Source organism: Oryzias latipes, chromosome 22, assembly GCF_053564925.1.
Source record: "Oryzias latipes strain Hd-rR chromosome 22, Olatipes_Hd-rR_3.1".
NCBI lineage: Eukaryota > Metazoa > Chordata > Actinopteri > Beloniformes > Adrianichthyidae > Oryzias > Oryzias latipes.
The window spans coordinates 8,307,501-8,328,526 of NC_136258.1; the positions used below are offsets into that span (position 1 = coordinate 8,307,501).

Sequence of the window (21,026 nt, forward strand, 5' to 3'; positions counted from 1 at the left end):
CCAGACACAGACAGCTGCTGTTCAAAGCATTTAGAAACAGGGCAGGAACCTTCAGCTGTTAAAAAAATGCTGCAGATCTCAGTTTGATGTCAAAAGGTTTTGGTGCAAAGACATTGTGCAACTCTAGTCAGGCTGAAAAATCTACAGCTGCAGAGCAGACACAGCTGCAGATGAGACAGCTGCAGATGAGACAGCTGCAGATGAGACAGCTGCAGATGAGACACAGCTGCAGATGAGACAGATGCAGATGAGACAGCTGCAGATGAGACAGCTGCAGATGAGACACAGCTGCAGATGAGACAGCTGCAGAGCAGACAGCTGCAGAGCAGACACAGCTGCAGATGAGACAGCTGCAGATGAGACAGCTGCAGATGAGACAGCTGCAGATGAGACACAGCTGAGATGAGACAGCTGCAGAGCAGACACAGCTGCAGATGAGACAGCTGCAGATGAGACAGCTGCAGAGCAGACACATCTGAGATGAGACAGCTGCAGAGCAGACACAGCTGCAGATGAGACAGCTGCAGAGCAGACACAGCTGCAGATGAGACAGCTATAAAGCAGACACAGCTGCAGAGCAGACACAGCTGCAGATGAGACAGCTGCAGATGGGAGACCTGCAGAGCAGACAAGGCTGTAGATGAGGCAGCTGGAGAGTTTTTCTGCAGCTTCCAACATTTTCATTGTTCTGAGTATTTGGTTTCAACTGGACAAACACTGAACTGCAGCTCTCTGTAGAAAGGCCTATGCTTTATTGACTTGTGGCAGGATTTCTCTTTAAGGTACAAAGGACAGGAGGTTTCTGGTAGGAAACTGTCTGAAGGAGGAGACGTGGCGTCTCGCAGGAGCTTCGCCTCACTCGAAAGCGACTCGAGTTCCAGCGTACGTAACTTTTCTTAGACTCACTGTTGTAGAAACAAATGAATGAGAGCCAAAGGGTTAGCAGCAATCCAACCAAATCCTGCAGCCTTTAACCGCCTCAGAGAGGAGGCATCCTCTGCCCTCGTACAGAGAAACTGGTGAAGCAGGTATTTGCAGGTTGAAGGCAGGAGGACTCCTTACTTCCGTGCGTGTTTGCAGGAGGCGGAGCTCTACATCTGCTTGTAGGCGTGCAGACAGCAGGAGTTTCATCATCTCTACACGTCCGGACCGGTCTGATCACTTTGCTGCCGCTTCGGCTGGTAAAAACAAGAGTATATTAGGAGGAATGACTTCCAGATGGAAAGGAAAGCTTTTTTTTTATAGCATTAATGATGGATTTTTGTTTCCGAGCTTTTTCGTTTGTTATTGAACGTCTGTTTTTGGTTCCTAGATGAGTTTAGTTTGACCTGAACGACATATTTGACGTGTGATCTGCAGCTGAAGCACCTTTGATGGAGCCCTGCTGCTGTTTTGTGCTTCATTGAGGTTTCTGCAGAAATCTACAAAACCAAATGTTTTATTTCACAGCAGATAAAGTGTTTCTGTTTTTAAAGCATGTGTAAGTTAATGTTTTAAAGACAGAAAAACATTTGCTAATAAAATGTGCTTATTTATGTCGGCCTGAAAGCCAGAAGGAAAACTCTCAGTTAAATAAAATAACAAAGCAAGACGTCCCCTTTTCCCTTTTTTATTTCAAGAAACGGTTTGGTTTTTTTACATGTTGACTGAATGAGGTGAGGAATAAATAGATGCATTCTGTGGCCAAAGCTCCTCGCTGGATGTTTACACCTCAAAGAGCCAGAAACCTTCCAGCTGCGACAGGCGTGTCCAGGTAAACGCCAGCCCACAGCGGCGCTCTCAGACCGACCGGACCCGAACCGTCTGGACTGAATGAGGTAAGAACGCCGCCCTCTCAAAGGGAAACGCGCACGGCGGCTGACAGCCTCTCCGTTAACGTTACACTCAAACGGGTACAAAGTAAAAAGATTTTCCAACTGAAAAAACAAAACATTTTCATAGAAGTGGAGATCAGGTTCCTTCAGTTCATTCTTAGAAACTTTTATTCCCACACAAGCCTCAAAGACAGCGATCTTTGCAAAAATCTTAAATATCTTCAAAATTAAAACATTTACACACAAAGTGACAGACTTTCCTTTCTCCTCTTTTTTAGTCGACTTGTCCTATGAAGAGCAGAGAGCGAAGGGGAACATCTTTAGAAAGAATCCGAACAGAAACGAACGCGGGGGGTGGGGTGGGGGTGGGGGTCTTCAGAAGAGCCGCGCTCCAAAGCCAAAAGTCTGTTTGATGGCTTCAAAGTAGTATCTCCTCCAGCCCTCCTTCGTCTGCTCCTCCTCGCTGTTGGGGACGCCTCGACACTCCACCTTCAGCTCCGTCTCGCTGCTGCGGTCCACGAAGGTCAGCGTGATTGTTGCGTAATGTTCTGCCGGGCGAGGAAAAGGTCACGAGTTAGAGGGCGTGTCTCACCGCCGCTACGTACATTTGTGCATATATGGTAGGGATAAACACTGGTCACACGTTAATCTACGTGGAAACAGTGAGAAAAGTTGTGGACCGAGTCTCTGAGCAGAGCAGACGGACTTTGTGTTTGAGGGGAAGGGAGGATGCTTTGTTACGTGTTTTCTATGTTATGTAGACTTCGGACTGCGATCCGTCCCGCAGCTCCAGGTGAACGAGCTACCGAACTCAGGAGAACCGGGTCTTCCGGTAAAAGCGTTCGTGTCTGGGCAGAGCTCGTACCGCCAGCTCACAGCGGCTTTGGGGCGGCGAGCCAGCTTTTCAAAGCAGAAATGCCGCTCAGTCCTTAGAAACCGTTGAAATAATCACATGGATTTGTGTTTCCAGTCGTGTCCCGACAAAATAAAGGCTGATGTTATTCCCACATATTTACGTGCAACCAAGATGCAGATTGCAGCGTTTCCCGCATGGATTTTATGTTCATCAAAGGCTAAATGTTGTTAGCTCGTGTTAGCATACTGCTAGCCCTGGCTTCTTCCAGTTTCCGTTCTTCAACAGAAAAAGCGCTGACCACACGGATTAAAATGATGAGCGAACAGGCGCTTCATAATAACCGTAACATCAATAAAAGCACGTTTGGAAGATCATCTCGTATATTACGGAGCTGACATATCTATGTATGTAGCTTCTCAGCGGAACTCATTTCCTCTTCCGGTATTTTAAACAGAACTGCGCATGTGCGAAGGATTTATTCTGACTGAAAGTGTGACCATGGGAACGTTTGTTCTAATCGGGAAAAAGGTTTTCTGGGCCCATGTGCACGGTTGGATTCTAATCCGACCATTGATCCGATCAGAATATTTTGCACATGTAACCGCGGCTTATGGTGTCGACTCGCAGCGTAGGGGGGGGGGGGTGGGGGTGTCATCACGATGGTGTCTCTCCGTTGTAATGACAGTCAGCCATCACGATGGACGATGGTCCACCGGAACGACACTGGTGTAATTGTCAACCGACCAAAAGTGTTGAACAGCTCAAACCGTGTTCAAGTAAAGACCCGTCGATCAAAACCCTCGACGGACATCGATGAATGACGAACACAAGACACACTGATGAACGACGTAGACCACGCATGGATCACGGAAGACCCACATGTCATACGTGGAAAACACATAGCGTGTCAGCTTTGATCTACTGACACGCTAAGATCACGAGAGCGCGCAGGAATGTTCTCCTAGAACGCTCCTGCTGGACCCCGCAGCTCCCCTGCGAGCGTCCATCAACTGAAAGATGAATGTCAGCGGTTTGAATCCCTGTTTATCCGTTCTATAGGACAGACTCTGCGGGTCTCATCTCACTGCTGGTGGACGTTGGTGCAGTGGGGACACTCACCGCAGGGCCAGGTGTTATACCTCCACTTCATGACGATCTTCTCATCGGGAACCTGAGGGTGAAAGCAGCGTTACATTGAGCGTTTCCACGCAGGAAGGCAGCAGGCGTACGCTTTCACGGCGAGCGGCGGTCTCACCAGCTCTGTGAACTCTCCACAAACGTTGCCGTCCAGCAGGCGAAACCTGCCCCCCCTCTCCGCCTCCACGGCCGCGGCGCTGTGCGTGAAGGCCCGAACCATCTGCGGCAGAACAGCGACAGTCAGACGGCGGTCCGAGCCCGGCGGGAACCGGCTCCGGAGCGCCGGCGGCTCACCTCCTGGTTGACGAAGACTCTGTACAGATCCGCCGGCGAGGTGAGAAACGTGTCTCTGATGCTGAATTTACAGGTGGGGATCTTCACGCCGGCGTTGGCCGGAGCGGCTGCGCTGCTGCTGCTGCCGCCGGAGCAAATCTGTGCCACGAGCAGAGCGACATTTCAAAGACGGTTCTCCACGCAGGCCTCACTTCTGAAGCGGCGGCGCAGAACAAACCTGGGTTTTATCCAGCTTGGCTTTGGATTGTGAAGCAGACGGCACCTTGGCCACGCCGTTGGCGGTCGGCAGGATCATCCCCTGTGTGAACTCTGAAATGCAGAAACGCCTTAGAACGAAGCGCCAACACCTGCGTGACGCTGAAGTCAGACCGGGCTCCGCTAACCCAAAGGGGCAACAACTTCTCTCTGCTCTGAAACGTTATTTTAGAGGCATTTTTTCATAGATAGGAACTTTGAATTCTTTAAATAAAACTTTAAAGTATTTTTAAAACAGTCTTTTAAAGACACAGCTCTCTGAGATTATGAAGCTCCTGACCTGTTTTTAAGAAGTCTACGTAGCTTCCGAGCGCTTGGCGGACTTTCTCGGCGCCTTTCGTCTTCATCAGGCTCAGCAGCGGCGTGTCCGGTTCGTCTTTGTTCATCATCACAGAAATCTGGACCCAAACCAGAGACGACGGACTTCAGAGAACATCTCCATCAACCCCAAGCACAAAGTTCCCGGTCAGACGGAGACTTACGGCCAGATCCTCCATGTCGTTCTCATCCGACAGGTTGGGAACCTCGATGGTTCCTTTGTATTTGACTCCTGTTTTAGACTTTCCTACGGGGGACAAGAAGACAAACGTCAAATAAACTCCTCCCTAGTTTTTTTTTTTAATCAAATGAGCCGAAATATTCTGGGCTGTAAAAGAAAACGAGAAGACAAAACCAACGAGCGACTCTGCTCAAAGGAACTTGTTGAACTTTGAACTCACCGGTCCAAGCTGCCTTCACGTTCCACTCGTAGAAGAAGATGAGTTTGCCTTTGCGGTTGTTGATGGAGGCTTCCCCTTCCAGTTTGCTGACTTCTGTCACCTCGCACGTCCCCTCCTCGTTTTCCACGCTCAGCCCGAGCAGCAGCGCCTTCAGCTTGTCCGTCGACCAGTTTGTGGCGTCTCGCTCCGTCCTGCGAGTCGTGGGAAGACGGTGATGAAAGGAACAGCCAAGACGCAGCGAACGGTGCCGTTTTTTTTTTGGTTTTGGCATCAGGGCTGCAGCAGGCAGGCGTGTTGCACCTGCGCCTGAATCAGGCGCAGGTGCAACACGCCTGATTCAGAAACATGAGAAAACAGCCTTTTCCTACTAGCGTTGTTGCTCATTGGTTGGAGGGTTTAAAGGCCTGATTGGGCATCTGAACCTGCCATGGAACTATTAATGAAAAGGTTCCACTAAAAAGTCGTAAAAACCTTAAATATATAAATATAGAAAGTAATTTTCTGTCATATTCTGAAGTGATGTCATCACAGAGCGTGCAGCATTCATCAGCATGCAGCAGCTAGCTAACGCGGTGTAGCAACTGAGACATGAGGGTCCGCTGCTGCTACATCATCATGCTAAACCCCATTTCAGCTTGAATAAACATCCTGTTAAAACATACATGACAGAAAAATGGAGGATGTTTGATGAAAAACATGGCTGATCGATCGTGGTAATAAGAGTCAAAGTCCGGCTTTTCACGGCGGAGGGGTCTGCAGTGTGTTAGCCGGCTACAGCCGGGCAGCGGGGTCTTTTTCATCCGCCCTGCCTTACCAGTGCCAATTGTTGACATTCGTGGCGTCAGCTCTCTCCTCTACGATCCAGCGAGGGTCTCCTTCTCCCCACTTCGCCATTTGTCCGGGTTTACAGCAACCTAACCGTTGGGGAATGTCAGCTCCTTCTGCCGGTGAGGATCCGCCACACGCCGCGGCTGCTTCTAGAAACCTCCAGTGGTGCCGCCGCGTTTATGCGCCGGGCGCAGAAAATGCTGGAAGCGGAACTTTGTAGAAGAAGGAAAACAGTTCCCTCGCGCCGGAAGTGACGTCAATAAAAGGAGGTTCCGCAAGAGAAACTTTTGAACATTTTGGTAAAAGTTGAATTAAAAAAACATATATTAAACATTTGCAGATATAATAAATAAAAAACAACATTTATAACAATACAATAAAGAAATACAACAGAGTTCTGAATACAGAATAACATTGTTTTGACCGTATGAAAATCTCAACTATTAAGAACAAAATTATAAATATTTTTTATGTAAATAAAAAAAAACAAAAAAAATAATAACACAAATGATTAATCAATTATTGAAAATGGTTACATTGATTGACTTTTAATGATATTACTTCACTTGCTCCAAAAAATTGATAAATTGATACTTGATTTTTCCTAATGTAACATAATTTTGCACATATTTTTTACTTTTGATACGTGATCAAATTTTGCTAAGAAAATTTCTGAAACAGTGTTATGTCTATTTTACTGAAATAGTGTTATTTTTTTTTTAAATATCGATGACTTTTATAATTAAGATAATCTGCATATATTTTGAAAAACTGATCTGCATTTGCCATGTTGATTTCTAAAAGTTATTTTTTACATAATAGTTAAGTAATTCATCTTTGTCATGTGCTTTATTGACACTTAATGCTTCTTAATTCTGTCTGATAAAGTTATGAACCGAATAATTATAAATCATGTAATAAAATGGTTACAGTAGAACAGGGCTGGAATTATATAAGTTTGCCTCCTTCCACTCCCTTTGAAGCAATATTTATTAATATGTCTAATTATCCTAAGATTGATTCGTTGTTGTATGAATGTATAACTGATGATTGTAATGTTTTTGTGTATTCTTATTTGATTGCTCGAAATAAACCATTTCAAATCAAATCAAAATAAGTATTATATATTTCTAAAACAAACCGGTGTTCAATAATAACCAAATAAAGCAATCACAGAAGGAAATAAATAAGTAACTAAAAAAAATTAATAACAGAAGAAAAAAAATAGAAATGCAAGAGTAATAAACATGTCACTAATCCAAAAGATTTACAGATGATAATCGTTTTTTGAGCCTTTTTATTTTTTGAAGCAGAAATTAGTTTTAAATATTGCTGCAGTTCCAGTTTCAGTACGAAGACTTGAGGATATAATTTAGCCATGAATAACAACATGTTTCTAAAATAGAAAGCATCACCATCTTCCTGTCCAAAACTATGAAAACCAAATATTACGTTTTTGTAATAAAGTTGAAAATAAGCAAAAATAGAGTCTGTGATGAATTTGTGGATGTTTTTCCATAATTTGTGAGTGAATATCCAGACCAGAATAAATGAGAGCATGTTTCCGGTTCCTTCTGGTGTTTAAGTCAACTTTAAATTTAGATCGGTAATGATTTGAAGGGTAAAATCTGTGTTTGAATGAGATTTCTTTGACTTTGTTATTGTTTAAAGTTAAAATTAATCCATTGTTTTGGAGGGGAAGCGTCATCATCGGTCATAAAGAAAACAATTGGGAGATTTATGGCAATTGTAAAAAAAACAAATGTATTCTAAGTAACTGATAAACAAAACAAACTGCTTGTTTTTTAGTGAGATAAATGGCAAAGCCTCTGCTAGTATTTCCTTTAAAACAAATGTGACAGAAAGAAATAATGTTTTTCAGCTGTATGTTATTCTGTATTTTCTACATATTTCTAACTTCTTATTATCGTTAGAAATTAAAAAAAGTTTTTAAAAAAAACAGACGCTTTTTGAATTGGTGAAAGAAGTTCATTTTAAAAGCTATTAGTATTTACAAATAATGGTATATTTGAAATTATTTATGCTGCATTGTTGAAACTTTTCCCTGATAATAATTTTTTAAAAATCCATTTAAAAACAATATTATATATCCATGTAAGGAATTTTAAAGAACTAATATTTAATATTCAAGGTTGTTTATTTTATGCCTTTTGTGTAAAAGCGATAATAATAACTAGAAACATCTTTTTTATGATTGTAATTTTATTTATTTACTTTTTTAAATCAAGATTTAAATGACTGGCTGTCAATAAGGAAACAGCAATTCATAATATCCCACTTTTTAAACTAGTATTGTGGCTCACTTTTGAAGTATGCACCGATATAGGTGGTTTCCCCATACCTCATACTCATAGTGGAGGTAGGGCAGTACAAGTGTACAACATAGTATATACAGAGTAATTGAGAAATAAATATAACCTTACTTAGTATCCCTATACTCCTTCATATTTTTCAGCAACAGTTTTATCTCAGGCTTTCCAACTCAATTCATGGTCGATTAAAATTCCTAGAAATGTAATCTCATCTCCTTTTCTCATTTGTGTGTCCTTAAATGTCAATTCACCTTTATGTTGACAGGAAAAGAGTTGAAAAAGGATTTTGAACAGAAAACCAGTAGAAAAAGGGAAACACGTTACGCTTATATGTGTAATGTTATTTCTTAGTGATGCGCTTTTTGTTGATTTCACTGGTCAACATTCTGTAATGTGCATTTGCAAGTGGTAAAGTAGTAATAAACTGTCTCCAAAATCCACAGTTGCTCAAATACCAAATACTGGAAACAGAAACGTTTACCTTTGTTATATCATGTTGGTTTTTCTTCCAGCTGAACCAAGGAATAGAAATGGAAGAAACTTTTGTTAGCTGCAGGGTTGATCTCTTAGTTCATCTTAAAGGGTCTAAATTCTGCTTTTCTTAGGAGTAAACTATGTCCATATATATGATCATATATGACCTTTGACACACTAAAAGACTATTTTTTTAATGGAATGTTAGCTCAGAAGCTCATTTTCTTACCCAGAAGTAAGACGACTCCATCTCTGAGGCTCCGCCTTTCTCTCCTTGTGGGTGCCGCCCATTTCATGACATCATCCTAGAGTCGGTCTCAGCATCGTGTCTGAGTTTCTCCCATGAAAACAAACGACATCCAACCTTTTACAGAGAAGGATGTTCATATTGTTTATAAAATGGAAGCATTTAGCCGATCACTGCTAGCTCCACGGAGAAAGTGGGCGTGTGTGTTAGACTGGGGGCAGGGCTTGCAGGTTTTTAAAATAATACTCAGAAATGAGTGAATGGATCAAAAAACCACTTTGGGGTTGTTTTTGTGAGGAATGAACATCATAATCCCCCTAAAAGCCCAAAAAGTTGATTTAGCATTAAATGCATCTGACCCACACTCAAATTCCAGTTGACAGACTGCCGGCTACTTTGACTGTTACTGCGTTTGAGGAAGCATGCTTTCTTAGAACAGGTTTAGACTTTATTTCTTACAAGGAATGTGTAATAAATAAATTGATGTTTAAAAGTGAGACAATCAATGCAGAACCACTCAGTTCACAGCCATGAACCATCCGTCCATGCATTCTTAAATGATTTCAACAGCCACTTCCATCCTACGCAAACAAAAGAAGTATACTCACAGGTTCACGTACCTGAGCAAATGAAAGAACCGTCTAAAGAGGGAGAAAGCTGAAGCAGTTGATGTTTTTTTTACTCTTCTTATCCTTCCAAATGTGTTCTGACTCCACAGAGGACCAAGCTTCACTAAATTTCTGTTTAACCCTTGTGCTATCCTAGGCACGTTGTCAGTCTCAGCAGAGAGAACCATCAAGGTGTTGGATGACAAAGTGAGCGTTACAGAACTGGCGGTACAGTCGGATTCCGGTCTGTCTCTGTCCCTTCAGCTCAGCCCCGGGAGCAACAGGGCTGTGATTGCCACGACCGCCACGCGTGAGATGATTACACAGATCAAGCAAGTAAGTAGCTGGAAAATTGTAAGACGCAGAGCCTAAAAGTGTGAGAAACTGCTTAGTCGGGGAGTTGGGTCATCTAGACCCACTAGACAGTGCGCTGAACCTTTTTTCTTCAATGATTTGTGATCTTCACTGGTTTCCATGGATTACATGAAATCTTTCCACCTTTATCCACCTTTGCCATGGTAGGGAGAACACGTCAATGGAAGGGTGGGGTCATCTAAGATAGCACAAGGGTTAACATTGGGAGTTGGGTCATCTAGACCCACTAGACAGTGTGCTGAACCTTTTTTCTTCAATGATTTGTGATCTTCACTGGTGTCCATGGATTACATGAAATCTTTCCACCTTTATCCACCTTTGTCAGGGTAGGGAGAACACGTCAATGTAAGGGTGGGGTCATAGGATGACACAAGGGTTAACCATGTTTTTATCACATGTACAGACTGCAGGCCTTGTTTGATTGGCTTCCTCTCATTTATTCTGAATTTGATGGGAGGACCACAGAAAACGCTGGTTTGGGATAACTTTTTTCCCTGGTCTGAAGAAAGTCATTTGATGTTTTGAAGTTCTTCTTGCAGCCATGTAAGACTGCAGCCGCACCCTGATGGAACCAACCTGAAGTGGTTCGTCTGTCTGGGCCAGGAAAAAGTTGGTGCTCGTGGGGAACCCGGTTTGAGAGCCAGAACACAGTGCTTAGGTGGTGGAAAGTCACAGAACTTGTGCTTCGTCAGACTCGGCTCTTGAGGGAGCAGAGGAATCCGGGTGCTGGAAAAGTAGCTTTAAAGTCTTTTTTGAGAGTTTTCAAGGTTGCATATATTTGTCAAACAAATGGCTTAAGCTACGGTCACATATGCCTAAATGCCAGTTCTTCAGCAATTTGAAAGGTGGCTGTGCAGCCCTTTTTTTTTTTTTTTTTTACGCTGTCAGCCCCCGCCATGGTGGTCCGGTGGCTGGAATGTTCCCTCTAATTTTTCATGTGTCTGTGCATACACACAAGACTCAGAGGTTCTCCTTTTTTTTCAAAGTCCTCTCGTAAATCGGTTGTGCACAGCTCATGTGATTTTGCAGCTGATTTGGACAGATGAGCTTGTTTGAGCATTTCTGTGATCAGGGGAGGGAGAAAGAAAGGAAATACAGATCGGTTCCCAGCCGACCGCGGGTCCATTTCCATCGTTCATGGTAATGATCCGTTCAGTTTATTGTGTATGTAGGTTGTATGTCATTTTATTTTGCGCGCTGCACAGAATTTCTGGTTCGCTGAGAATGTGCAAGCAGTGTGCAATTGCACAAGCGCACAGGGAACATTGCCCCCGGCCAACGGCACTTGATATGGACGGCCGCCGTCCGGAGACATTTAGTCAAAGTCAAAGTAAACTTTATTGTCAATCTCTATGATGTTTTTACATACATGGAAATTGAAATTCCGTTTCTCTTTAAACTCCAGTCTAAATGGGGAATCTAACTTCAAAAAAACAAAATAAAATAGAATAAGATGAAAAAAATAAAGTGACTTAAAAAGAGAAAAAAAACACATGGACTTTACACATGGACTAGTCAGAGCTGATGCCGCTGTAGGTACCTAAACTGTTCGGCCTGCAGTGAGCGTCAATACTGATGAAGTCACGCTATTTGATTGGCGGTACGTTGGTCCGATGACGGTTAAAGATAGTGATTGGTGCGGATATATTACGGTACTGCAGCAGGAGAAGAAATGGTGATTTCCGTTGTGGAAAAAAAAATTAACAGCCTAGAGCGAAATGATCTTCTAAATGGCCTTTTATCATTGCTATGATTATTGTCAAGGGCCTATTCGCTAATAGTTGTTTTAATCCTTGCGGCCAGTGGTTTATTCTTGGCGGAAAGGAGCCGGAAGAAGGGTTAGGATTAGGCTAACGCGTAACAACATTTAGCCATGGATGAACTTAAGATAGAACACTCCACTACCCTAAAATGCTTTTTACAAAGCAACTTCTTTGTTGCCCGGGTGATGTGTTTGGGATCATCGTCCTGCTTTTTGCCCCGCAGGATTTTTCCTACAATTCCACACTACATAACCCCATTCATCCTTTCATTAAGACGGATCAGGGTTCCTGTCCCAAAGCATTATACTTCCACCCCCATGTTTCACAGTATGATGTTCTTGGAATGCAACTCAGCATTCTTACCCCTCCAAACGCAGCGAGTGGCGTTTATACCACAGAGTTTTGATCTCCTCTGTCCACATGACGTCTTTGCATGGAGCTCCAGGTGGAGGAAGATTATCAGTGATCTTGTGTTTCTTCCGTTTTCTAAGAATGGCTCCAACAGTTGATCTCTTCTCTCCAAGCTGCTGCTTATTGTAGATTGGTTCATCCCAGTCCGGTTCAGGTCTACAGTCTAGTCCCTGGTGTCCTCAGACAGCTCTTTGGTCCTGGTCTTAGTGGAGAAGTTACAGTCGGACGGTTTAAGGGTGTGGACAGGTGTCTTGGCGGGCGACAGTGACTCAGGCGGTTGAGCGGGTCGTCCAACGATTGAAGGGTTGGCGGTTTGATCCCCACTCCAGCCAGCCAAAAATGTCATTGTGTTCTTGGGCAAGACACTTCACCCTCCTCGCCTCCAGTGTGGCTACACTGGTGTGTGAATGTGCATGAATGATCCCGGTGATGGTCAGAGGGGCCGTAGGCGCGAAATGGCAGCCACGCCTCTGTCAGTCTGCCCCAGGGCAGCTGTGGCTACAACCATAGCTTACCATCACCAAGTATGAATGAGGAGTGAACGAATAATGGACACACTGTAAGCGCTTTGAGCGTCTGGAAAAGCGCAGAAAAATCCAATCCATTATTATTATTGTTATTATATACTGACAACCAGTTCAAACAGGTGATATTATTACAGGTAACCAGTGGAGGATAGAAGAGCTTCTTAAAGAAGAAGAAACAGGTCTGTGAGGAACGGAATTATTGTCATTGATTCTTCATATTTATACAAATAAGTTCTTTAAATTCAAACAATGTTATTTCCTGGATTTTTTTTAACGTTCTGTCTCTAACAGTTGAAGTGTATTTTATGGTGACAATTACAGACCAAACTCATTGGTTAGTTTATAACTTGAATCTTCTTCTTCTTTCTCTTTCGGCTTTTCCCATCAGGGGTCGCCACAGCGAATCATCCTTTTCCACCTCACTCTATCATGAACATCTTCTACCCTAACGTTAGCCAACTTCATGTCCTCTGTTAAGACATCCATGTATCTCCTCTTTGGCCGTCCTCTTGCCCTCCTGCCAGGCAGCTCCATCTCCAACATCCTTCTACCAATATATCCACTATCCCTCCTCTGAACATGTCCAAACCATCTCAGTCTGGCTTCTCTGACTTTGTCGCTAACACAGGCAACATGAGCCGTCCCTCTGATGTACTCGTTCCTTATCCTGTCTAACCTGGTCACTCCTAAGGAGAACCTCAACATCTTCATCTCCGCTACCTCCATCTCAGCCTCTTGTCTCTGTCTCACTGCTACCGTCTCTAACCCATAGAGCAGAGCTGGTCTCACCACTGTCTTGTACACCTTTCCTTTGAGTCTTGCTGACACTCTTCTGTCACACAACACTCCTGACACTTTCCTCCAACCGCTCCAACCTGCCTGCACTCGCCTCTTCACCTCTTTTCCACAATCCCCATCACACTGAACTGTTGACCCCAAGTACTTAAACTCCTGCACCTTCTTCACCTCAGCCCCCTGTAACCTAACGCTTCTACCTTGATCCCTCTCGTTCAGACACATGTATTCTGTCTTACTACGACTGACCTTCATGCCTCTTCTTTCCAGAGCAAACCTCCAGCTCTCTAGCTGTTCCTCCACCTGCTCTCTACTCTCACTGCAAATTACAATGTCATCCGCAAACATCATTGTCCAGGGAGATTCCTGTCTTACCTCGTCTGTCAGCCTGTCCATCAGCATAGCAAACAAAAAAGGACTCAAAGCTGATCCTTGGTGTAGTCCCACCTCCACCTTGAACTCCTCTGTCTGACCTACAGCACATCTCACCACCGTCATACTTCTCTCATACATGTCCTGAACTACTCTGACATACTTCTCTGCAACTCCAGACGACCTCATACAGTACCACAGCTCCTCCCTCGGCACCCTGTCATACGCCTTCTCTAAATCTACGAACACACAATGCAGCTCCTTCTGACCATCTCTGTACTTTTCCATCAAAATTCTCAAAGCAAAAATGGCATCAGTGGTGCTCTTACGGGGCATGAAACCATACTGCTGCTCACAAATCTCCACCTTCTTCCTAAGCCTGGCTTCCACTACTCTTTCCCACAGCTTCATTGTGTGGCTCATCAACTTTATTCCTCTATAGTTGCTGCAGTTCTGCATGTCACCCTTGTTTTTAAAGATCGGGACCAGAACGCTTCTCCTCCATTCCTCAGGCATCTTCTCACTCTCTAAAATCCTATTGAACAACCTTGTTAGAAATTCCACTGCTGTCTCTCCTAGGCACTTCCATACCTCCACAGGTACGTCATCAGGACCAACGGCCTTTCCGCTCTTCATCCTTTTCAGAGCCTTCCTAACCTCATCCTTTCCAATCTCTGCTACTTCCTGCTCCACAACAACCACATCTTCCTCCCTTCTTTCCCTGTCATTTTCCTCGTTCATCAGCTCCTCAAAATACTCCTTCCATCTTTTCTGTACACTCTCTTGGGTTGTTAGCACCTTTCCATCTCTGTCCTTAATCACCCTTATCTGTTGCACGTCCTTCCCATCTCTGTCTCTCTCTCTGGCTAGCCTGTACAAGTCCTTCTCTCCTTCCTTTGTGTCTAACCTGTCATATAGCTCATCGTAAGCTTTCTGTTTGGCCTTTGCCACCTCTCTCTTCACTCTACGCTGCGCTTCCTTGTACTCCTGTCTACCTTCCTCAGTCCTTTCTACATCCCACTTCCTTTTAGCCAACCTCTTCCTCTGGACGCATTCCTGTACTTCCTCATTCCACCACCAAGTCTCTTTACCGTCTTTCCTCTTTCCAGATGACACACCTAGCACCTTCCTACCTGTTTCCCTGATAATCTCTGCTGTAGTTTCCCAGTCATCTGGAAGCTCATCCTGACCACCCAGGACCTGCCTCAACTTCTGCCTAAATTCCTCACAAGTTTCTTCATTCTGTAGCTTCCACCACTTGGTCTTCAAGTTTATAACTTGAATACATTACAATAATGAAAAAGGTAACTACTAAAATGAGGATTACCAAGATGTTAAAAAAAGTTATCAGAGCCAGACTGGTTCTTCTGACCAATACAATGACAGAGTGACAGCTGTTTCTCTATAGAATGCATCTATAGCAGGGGTCGGGAACCTTTTTGGCCAAGAGAGCCATAAACGCCACATATTTTTAAATGTAATTTCGAAAGAGCCATACAATAATGTAGTGTCCCTTTCCCACACTGAGGCATGGAGACTTAACCTCATTTAAGGTTCTTTATTCTGGTTACTGTAAACCGCAACAAACGCCGTAAAATTAATTCAGCAACTCCTGAATCTCTCCTGTCGACACGAGACGAGAGAGAGCGCTTCTACCAACTTTATATTCACCTGCTCCCGCTGCAGCCCTCCCATTTCCCTTATTCGGCCCATAGCTGAACCCCATTGGTCCAAACTACCTAACAACAGGCTGAGCGACAGAACTGAGAGCCAATCAGATCTCTGCTTGATGCCTTCAATGAACCCCAGAACTTTTAACGCGGCCCGACAGCCAAGTTAAACTCAGTCCGCGACAATATGTTTAAAACTAAATATACAAGTGAATGTGTGCATTTGATGTAATTTCAACTTTTTTAAAGTACAATAAGTCTGTGGATTATTTTTAATAACATTGTTATGCTATTGCTAATAAATGATGTGTATTTCTCGTGGTAGTTTTGCTGATTGTCTAGTCTGGTTGATACGTGGTGAGTTTCTGCTTCATGCAGGCGTTGAGACTTTAAACGTGATCTTAGGTTGGTCTGAATGTTCTGTAGATGTGACAAAGACTGCTCACATGCAGACGCGGAGCCAAACACACACTCACACACTGCAGTGAGTGACGGGAAGCGGGTTTTACGTTTTTACAATCCCTGCGCGATTCACCTGCTGTCCCCACAACCCCTCACCCCCACCCTCTGCTTTCTCCCTCACACATCCCGTCCCCGCATCTGCGCGCTCTTTCTCAGAGACGGGAGCGCGAACTTTTAGGCACGGCAATTCACAGGTTTCCAGTTGGTACAAACTCTGTGAAATTATAGATAATTGTAAACTTATAGCGCTGGCGCAGATTTTTCTCTCCAAGCACCGCTACTACTGCGCGCCTCTGGCATCGCATCGCGCCCGAGAAGGACTGGACTAATGATAAAAAAAAAGTATAATTAAAGATTTGTCTGCGAGCCACATGTGACCATCAAAAGAGCCATATATGGCTCGCGAGCCATAGGTTCCCGACCCCTGATCTATAGTATGCAGGTACTTCCTGTTTGGACCGCCAGGGGGGGAGGGGCGTCTAATATACAGTCAATGTTTAAATTCCAGCTGGGACCTTTCTATGTGGAGTTTGCATGTTGTCCTTGTGCATGTGGTGGCTTTCCCCGAGCACTCCAGCTTCCACCCACAGTCCAAAATTATTTTTTTGTATGTTATTTAATTACTATAATTTTCCCTTAGGTGTGTGTGTGGTTTTCATCTCTGTGTGGCCCAATGATGGACTTGTGACCCATCCAGACTGTACCCTGCCTTCACCTGACAGCGGCTGGGATAGGCTCCAGCAACCCCGGAGGAGAGTAAACAGGTTTAGAAAATAAACGGATGTGTCATGGATGGTTTTGTAACTTTTTGAACGAAGGAACTCTGACTTCTCATTGAGATGTCAGTGCCACAAGTTTTTAAAGTAATGTTAAAGAGTGACTGTAATACAACAAAAGGGGAGAACTTTTTACAACATTACTGGAACATTTACAGCTGCACTTAAGCCTAAAATTCAATTCAATACAATTTTATTTGTATAGCCCAAAATCACAACAGTAATTGTAATTGTAAGGTAAACATACAATCAAAAAGGATCATGAATGCATAGAATTCAATAGGATAATACTAAACTTTAACTAAACTGACTAAACTAAACTAACATCCCTGCCCTTAGACCAGGGGTCCTCAAAACCAGGCCTGGAGGGCCGGTGTCCTACATGCTCTCCAACCAACCTGCCATTGAAGCTCCTTTTTGGCTAAACACACTTGATGCAGGTAATCAACAGCAGATGAGGCAGGGTTTCTGGAAAACTAGCAGGACACCGGCCCTCCAGGCCTGGATTGTCACAGTCTGTCAGTTTCCTTTTGTTGTTGTGTTTGTAGACTGGCTGTGGCTCCTGCATGACTCCTCCTCCTCTACTGTCATTCCTGAAGTCCGCACAGCTGCTTGCATTTAGTTAATTGGTTTCTTGTATTATTTAAGCTCACCTGTTTCAGCAGTCTATGTTGCAGTGTAGTTTCTGTTTGTTCACTATGTTCCTGGTTTGCTTGGCTTGTTCCATTGGAAGTGGTTTCCTTAGTTATATTAAATATTTCTCCTCACTCCACTTGCTTCTTTGTTCCTGCATTTGGGTCACCTGGATTCCCCGTAACATGGATTTGGGGATCCCTGCCTTAGACCCCCCTTCGCGGTTAGGAAAAACTCCTAAAAAAAATACGGAATCCGGAAGAAACGAAGAAACCTCAGGGGTGTCCACATAAAGGAGGGATCCTCCCCCAGGACAGAAAGGCGATGTACCAGAACTCATAGAGAAGAATGGGCTTATCTAACGCTACAACTACATGTTTAAAGTCCAGCAAATGATGTTCATCCAGATGAAGTTGGGAGACATGATCCACAGCCAGGTGTAGGAGCAGTAGTAGAGAGGAGGTACACGGTCAGGTACAGGAGCACGGATGTGCCAACTGGAATCTGGAAGCACTCCCACTCACCAGGAGGGGAAAGAGGGACAATGCATGAATCGCACTGCACCAAACAGAGAGAACTAAATGATGAATATTGATCAAGAAAAGAAAAGGAGGGTAGAAGTAGAAGAGAAAAGAGGACAGAACCCCAGTGCACCATAGTTACCCCATCTTCAACTTCTAGCAGCCTACTAACAACTTTAATGTTATTGTTAAGTTTAATTTAAACACATTAACATTAAGTTAAATAATCTGATTACTAGCTAGTCTGACAATAAGTCTGTCCAAAGAGGAATGTTTTTAGTCTAACTTTGAATGTAGAAACTGTGTCGGCCTCTCTTCCATGAGCTGGGAGCTTATTCCATAAAACAGGGGCTTGGCGGCTAAACGCTCTACCTCCAACTGTACTTTTACTAATTCTGGGAACCACAAGCAGTCCTGCATTTAGTGTGAAGTGTTCTATTTGGATGGTAAAGCACTATGAGGTCTTTAATATAGGATGGGGTCATACCATGTAAGGCCTTATAGGTTAACAGGAGGATTTTGAACTTGATTCTAGAATCAACTTGGAGCCAGTGAAGTGAAACTAACACAGGAGTGATGTGATCTCTTCTGCTAGTTCCTGCCAACAATCTAGCTGCTGCATTCTGAACAAGCTGGAGACTTCTTAAGGAACTTTTAGGACACGCTACTAACAAAGAGTTACAGTAATCCAGCCTAGACATAACAATTGACTTCATGTTGATCAGAGTAGAATTTATTAACTTTTTTTATTCCAAATTGGTGAGACACCTCAAAAAGTATTGCCAAATAACCATTTTCAAATGTGACTTTTATATCATATACCATGTTCTGGCATTTAGAAACTGTCTGACATGCTTTTTTTTTCCAGCTTGGAACCAGAAAATATTGTAGGTTGAAGCAGCGATGAAGGCCTAACTTTACTGCACACCTTCTGTATCCACGTCCGAAAAGGTGTCCGATCTCATCCAAGGAAATGCAGAAATTAAAGTTTTACTGTGGGATGAGACAAATAAAAAAATGCTGATTGCAGAATCTATATATTTTCAGCACACTGTCATGTGTCCTTCACTGCAGTCCTTTGCATAAACAGCTGGAGGGTGTTAAAGTTAAACAAGAGAGATGAATTTATTTAGGAATTAAGACCAGGAAAACAGGAATCACTTGTAAAAAAAGAAAAAAAAAGGAATGTTAGTGGTTTAACTTATTTAAGTGTTGAAATCCCACCACCCACTCCAATCACCTTCTGATCCATTTTGCCATTGTGAACGTGTTTTCAGCTGTCTTTTTAGGATGGATCAAGTCGCCTACAAGTGGATGCATCAGAATGGAGCGGGGCAGGGAACTTGTGACCCTCCCATCGTATGTCCTACGTCCAAAATAAGCTCTTTTTTCAGCTGCATTTATTCATCTGCTCCTGATTCACAACAATTTGAATAAAGGAGTACTCAGAAATGCACTCTGAGCTTCATTTTCTTTGTATATGTCCTCCACCGCGTGACAAATACTACAAGAATGTTTAAAACACTAAAAACACAAATTTTCATCAGAGTGGGTGTTTTATTTTTGAGGTACCTTAGTGACAGCTTTAAACAAAATCACAGTTTTTCAGTTATTGTATAATATCAATGCACAAATCATTCTGACAATTTTAACTAGCTGGAACAGTTGTTTTAAAACCATTTTTTAAAATACGTAAAACAATGAGCATGTATGTCTTTGTCGCGCAAACGGTAACCCTTTTAAAATATAAAGACGGATCACATTTATGTAGCGTGACGATGGGCGTAACGATAAATCAATTGAGTCGATTTTTACTCCTCCGATCCAACCAGATCCATCTGTCCATCCATCCAATAAATTAATCATAATCAATATTTGGTGTGTATCTTTTACAAATACACACCACAACAAAAACATTTTTTATTTTTTTATTTTATTCATGTTTAATTTGCTTGGGTTTTTTTCCCGGTGCTCAGGTTCCCCCTTAAAAAACATGTCAACATTTATCAATATTGCAGTTTATTGTGATAAGATAAAGAACTTCAAGCCTTTTTTTTATGTGTAATGTCTGTGGGGTTTTCTCCTGGTGCTCAGGTTTCCCCTAAAAAATGTAATAGTTTATCAATGTTTCTGTTCAATACGTTTATGTATTATTGGTGACTAAAAATAGACATTTAGGTGTGAGAATGAATGTTTGAAGAAATGGATGGATACATGGATAAAATGAATGGATGGGAAAGCGACATTACATGTGTTAGAGGTGACAGATGTAATGAAATGATGTGAATGAGTGAATGAATGTAATGCAACCACAGGGTTGCGTGAGTACAAAAAAAAAAAATTGGTACTGGGACACCGTCCACTGCTGTTCAGAGCTGTGGTTGCAAGAAGGAAGGAAGCCTCAGACCGTGAAGGCCTCACCCTCTCCAACCGCTTCCATGTCCTGTCAGTTCCAACGTCTGACAAAGTCCTGGTAGCCGCTTCTCCACTCAGCGGTAAAAATCCTCGCCCTGTCGCTGCAGCTTGGACCAAGAGAGAAAGCCACCTGGAGCTTCATCTCCTGCCAAACGCAGACAGCTCCTAAATGCCTGTTCACACCGGGACGAATTTCGCGCGCGATATTCGCCGACGTTTAACGCCTTGTGACTAAACAAAGGGCACCAATGTGAGTGTGCACACCGACGCGAAAAAACGCCACGCGTCAAAGCGTCACTTTTTAAAAAACGCCTTGGGTTCGTTTTTTTGGTTTGACGCGTCGCGTCGAAATCTATTCGACCAATGAGAATGGCGCTTTTGCACACGTCTCTGGAGCTTCTGAAGTCACAGTAAAACACAACTTGGGGGCACTCAAACACAAAACTGCCTTTCTAAGCACACATACCAGCGAAGAAGATAGACGCCAAGTAGCGTCTACACTGCCGCGAAGAAATAATGACGGACATTCTAAAATATCCCCGAACCAAGCACTAGTTGGAGCAACTGGTGCTTGAAATATTCATGTTTTCCTTGTATTATTCTGACAAGCGCGTAAATACTTGCTCTCTTCTTCTGTATGAAAAGCGACTTTAAGAAGAGTGAAGCTGCGCAGCGCCACCTTGTGTACAGGAGTATTTCTGTTTACATTAAGCGCCATCTAATGTCAGGGAATGAAATTGC

The 21,026-nt window shown here is 43.3% G+C and overlaps 2 protein-coding genes and 1 long non-coding RNA gene across 3 annotated transcripts in view; 2 read left to right on the forward strand and 1 right to left on the reverse strand.

Annotated features, from left to right (window-relative positions):
• The window catches only part of LOC105356975 (dr1-associated corepressor), a 6,698-nt gene extending 5,107 nt beyond the window's left edge, over positions 1-1,591 (forward strand). Inside the window, exons 6-7 of the mRNA XM_023951756.2 lie at positions 783-882; positions 1,081-1,591. Coding sequence (XP_023807524.1) covers positions 783-882; positions 1,081-1,107 — 127 coding nt within the window. The 3' untranslated portion in view covers positions 1,108-1,591. The remainder of the gene's footprint in view (positions 1-782; positions 883-1,080) is intronic.
• A 2-nt stretch (positions 1,592-1,593) lies between these two features.
• ahsa1b (AHA1, activator of heat shock protein ATPase homolog 1b) lies at positions 1,594-6,192 on the reverse strand. Its single transcript, XM_004082694.5, has 9 exons — positions 5,890-6,192; positions 5,076-5,266; positions 4,839-4,921; positions 4,637-4,754; positions 4,319-4,410; positions 4,102-4,239; positions 3,926-4,027; positions 3,790-3,841; positions 1,594-2,362 (listed from the first exon to the last, which is right to left on the reverse strand). The coding sequence occupies exons 1-9, from the start codon at positions 5,967-5,969 to the stop codon at positions 2,190-2,192; spliced, it is 1,029 nt and encodes a 342-aa protein (XP_004082742.1). The 5' UTR covers positions 5,970-6,192; the 3' UTR covers positions 1,594-2,189.
• Positions 4,003-4,591, forward strand: LOC144989050 (uncharacterized). The gene is made up of 2 exons (XR_013653188.1): positions 4,003-4,141; positions 4,286-4,591. It is a non-coding gene; the product is annotated as an uncharacterized LOC144989050 (long non-coding RNA).
• Positions 6,193-21,026: the final 14,834 nt, after the last annotated feature.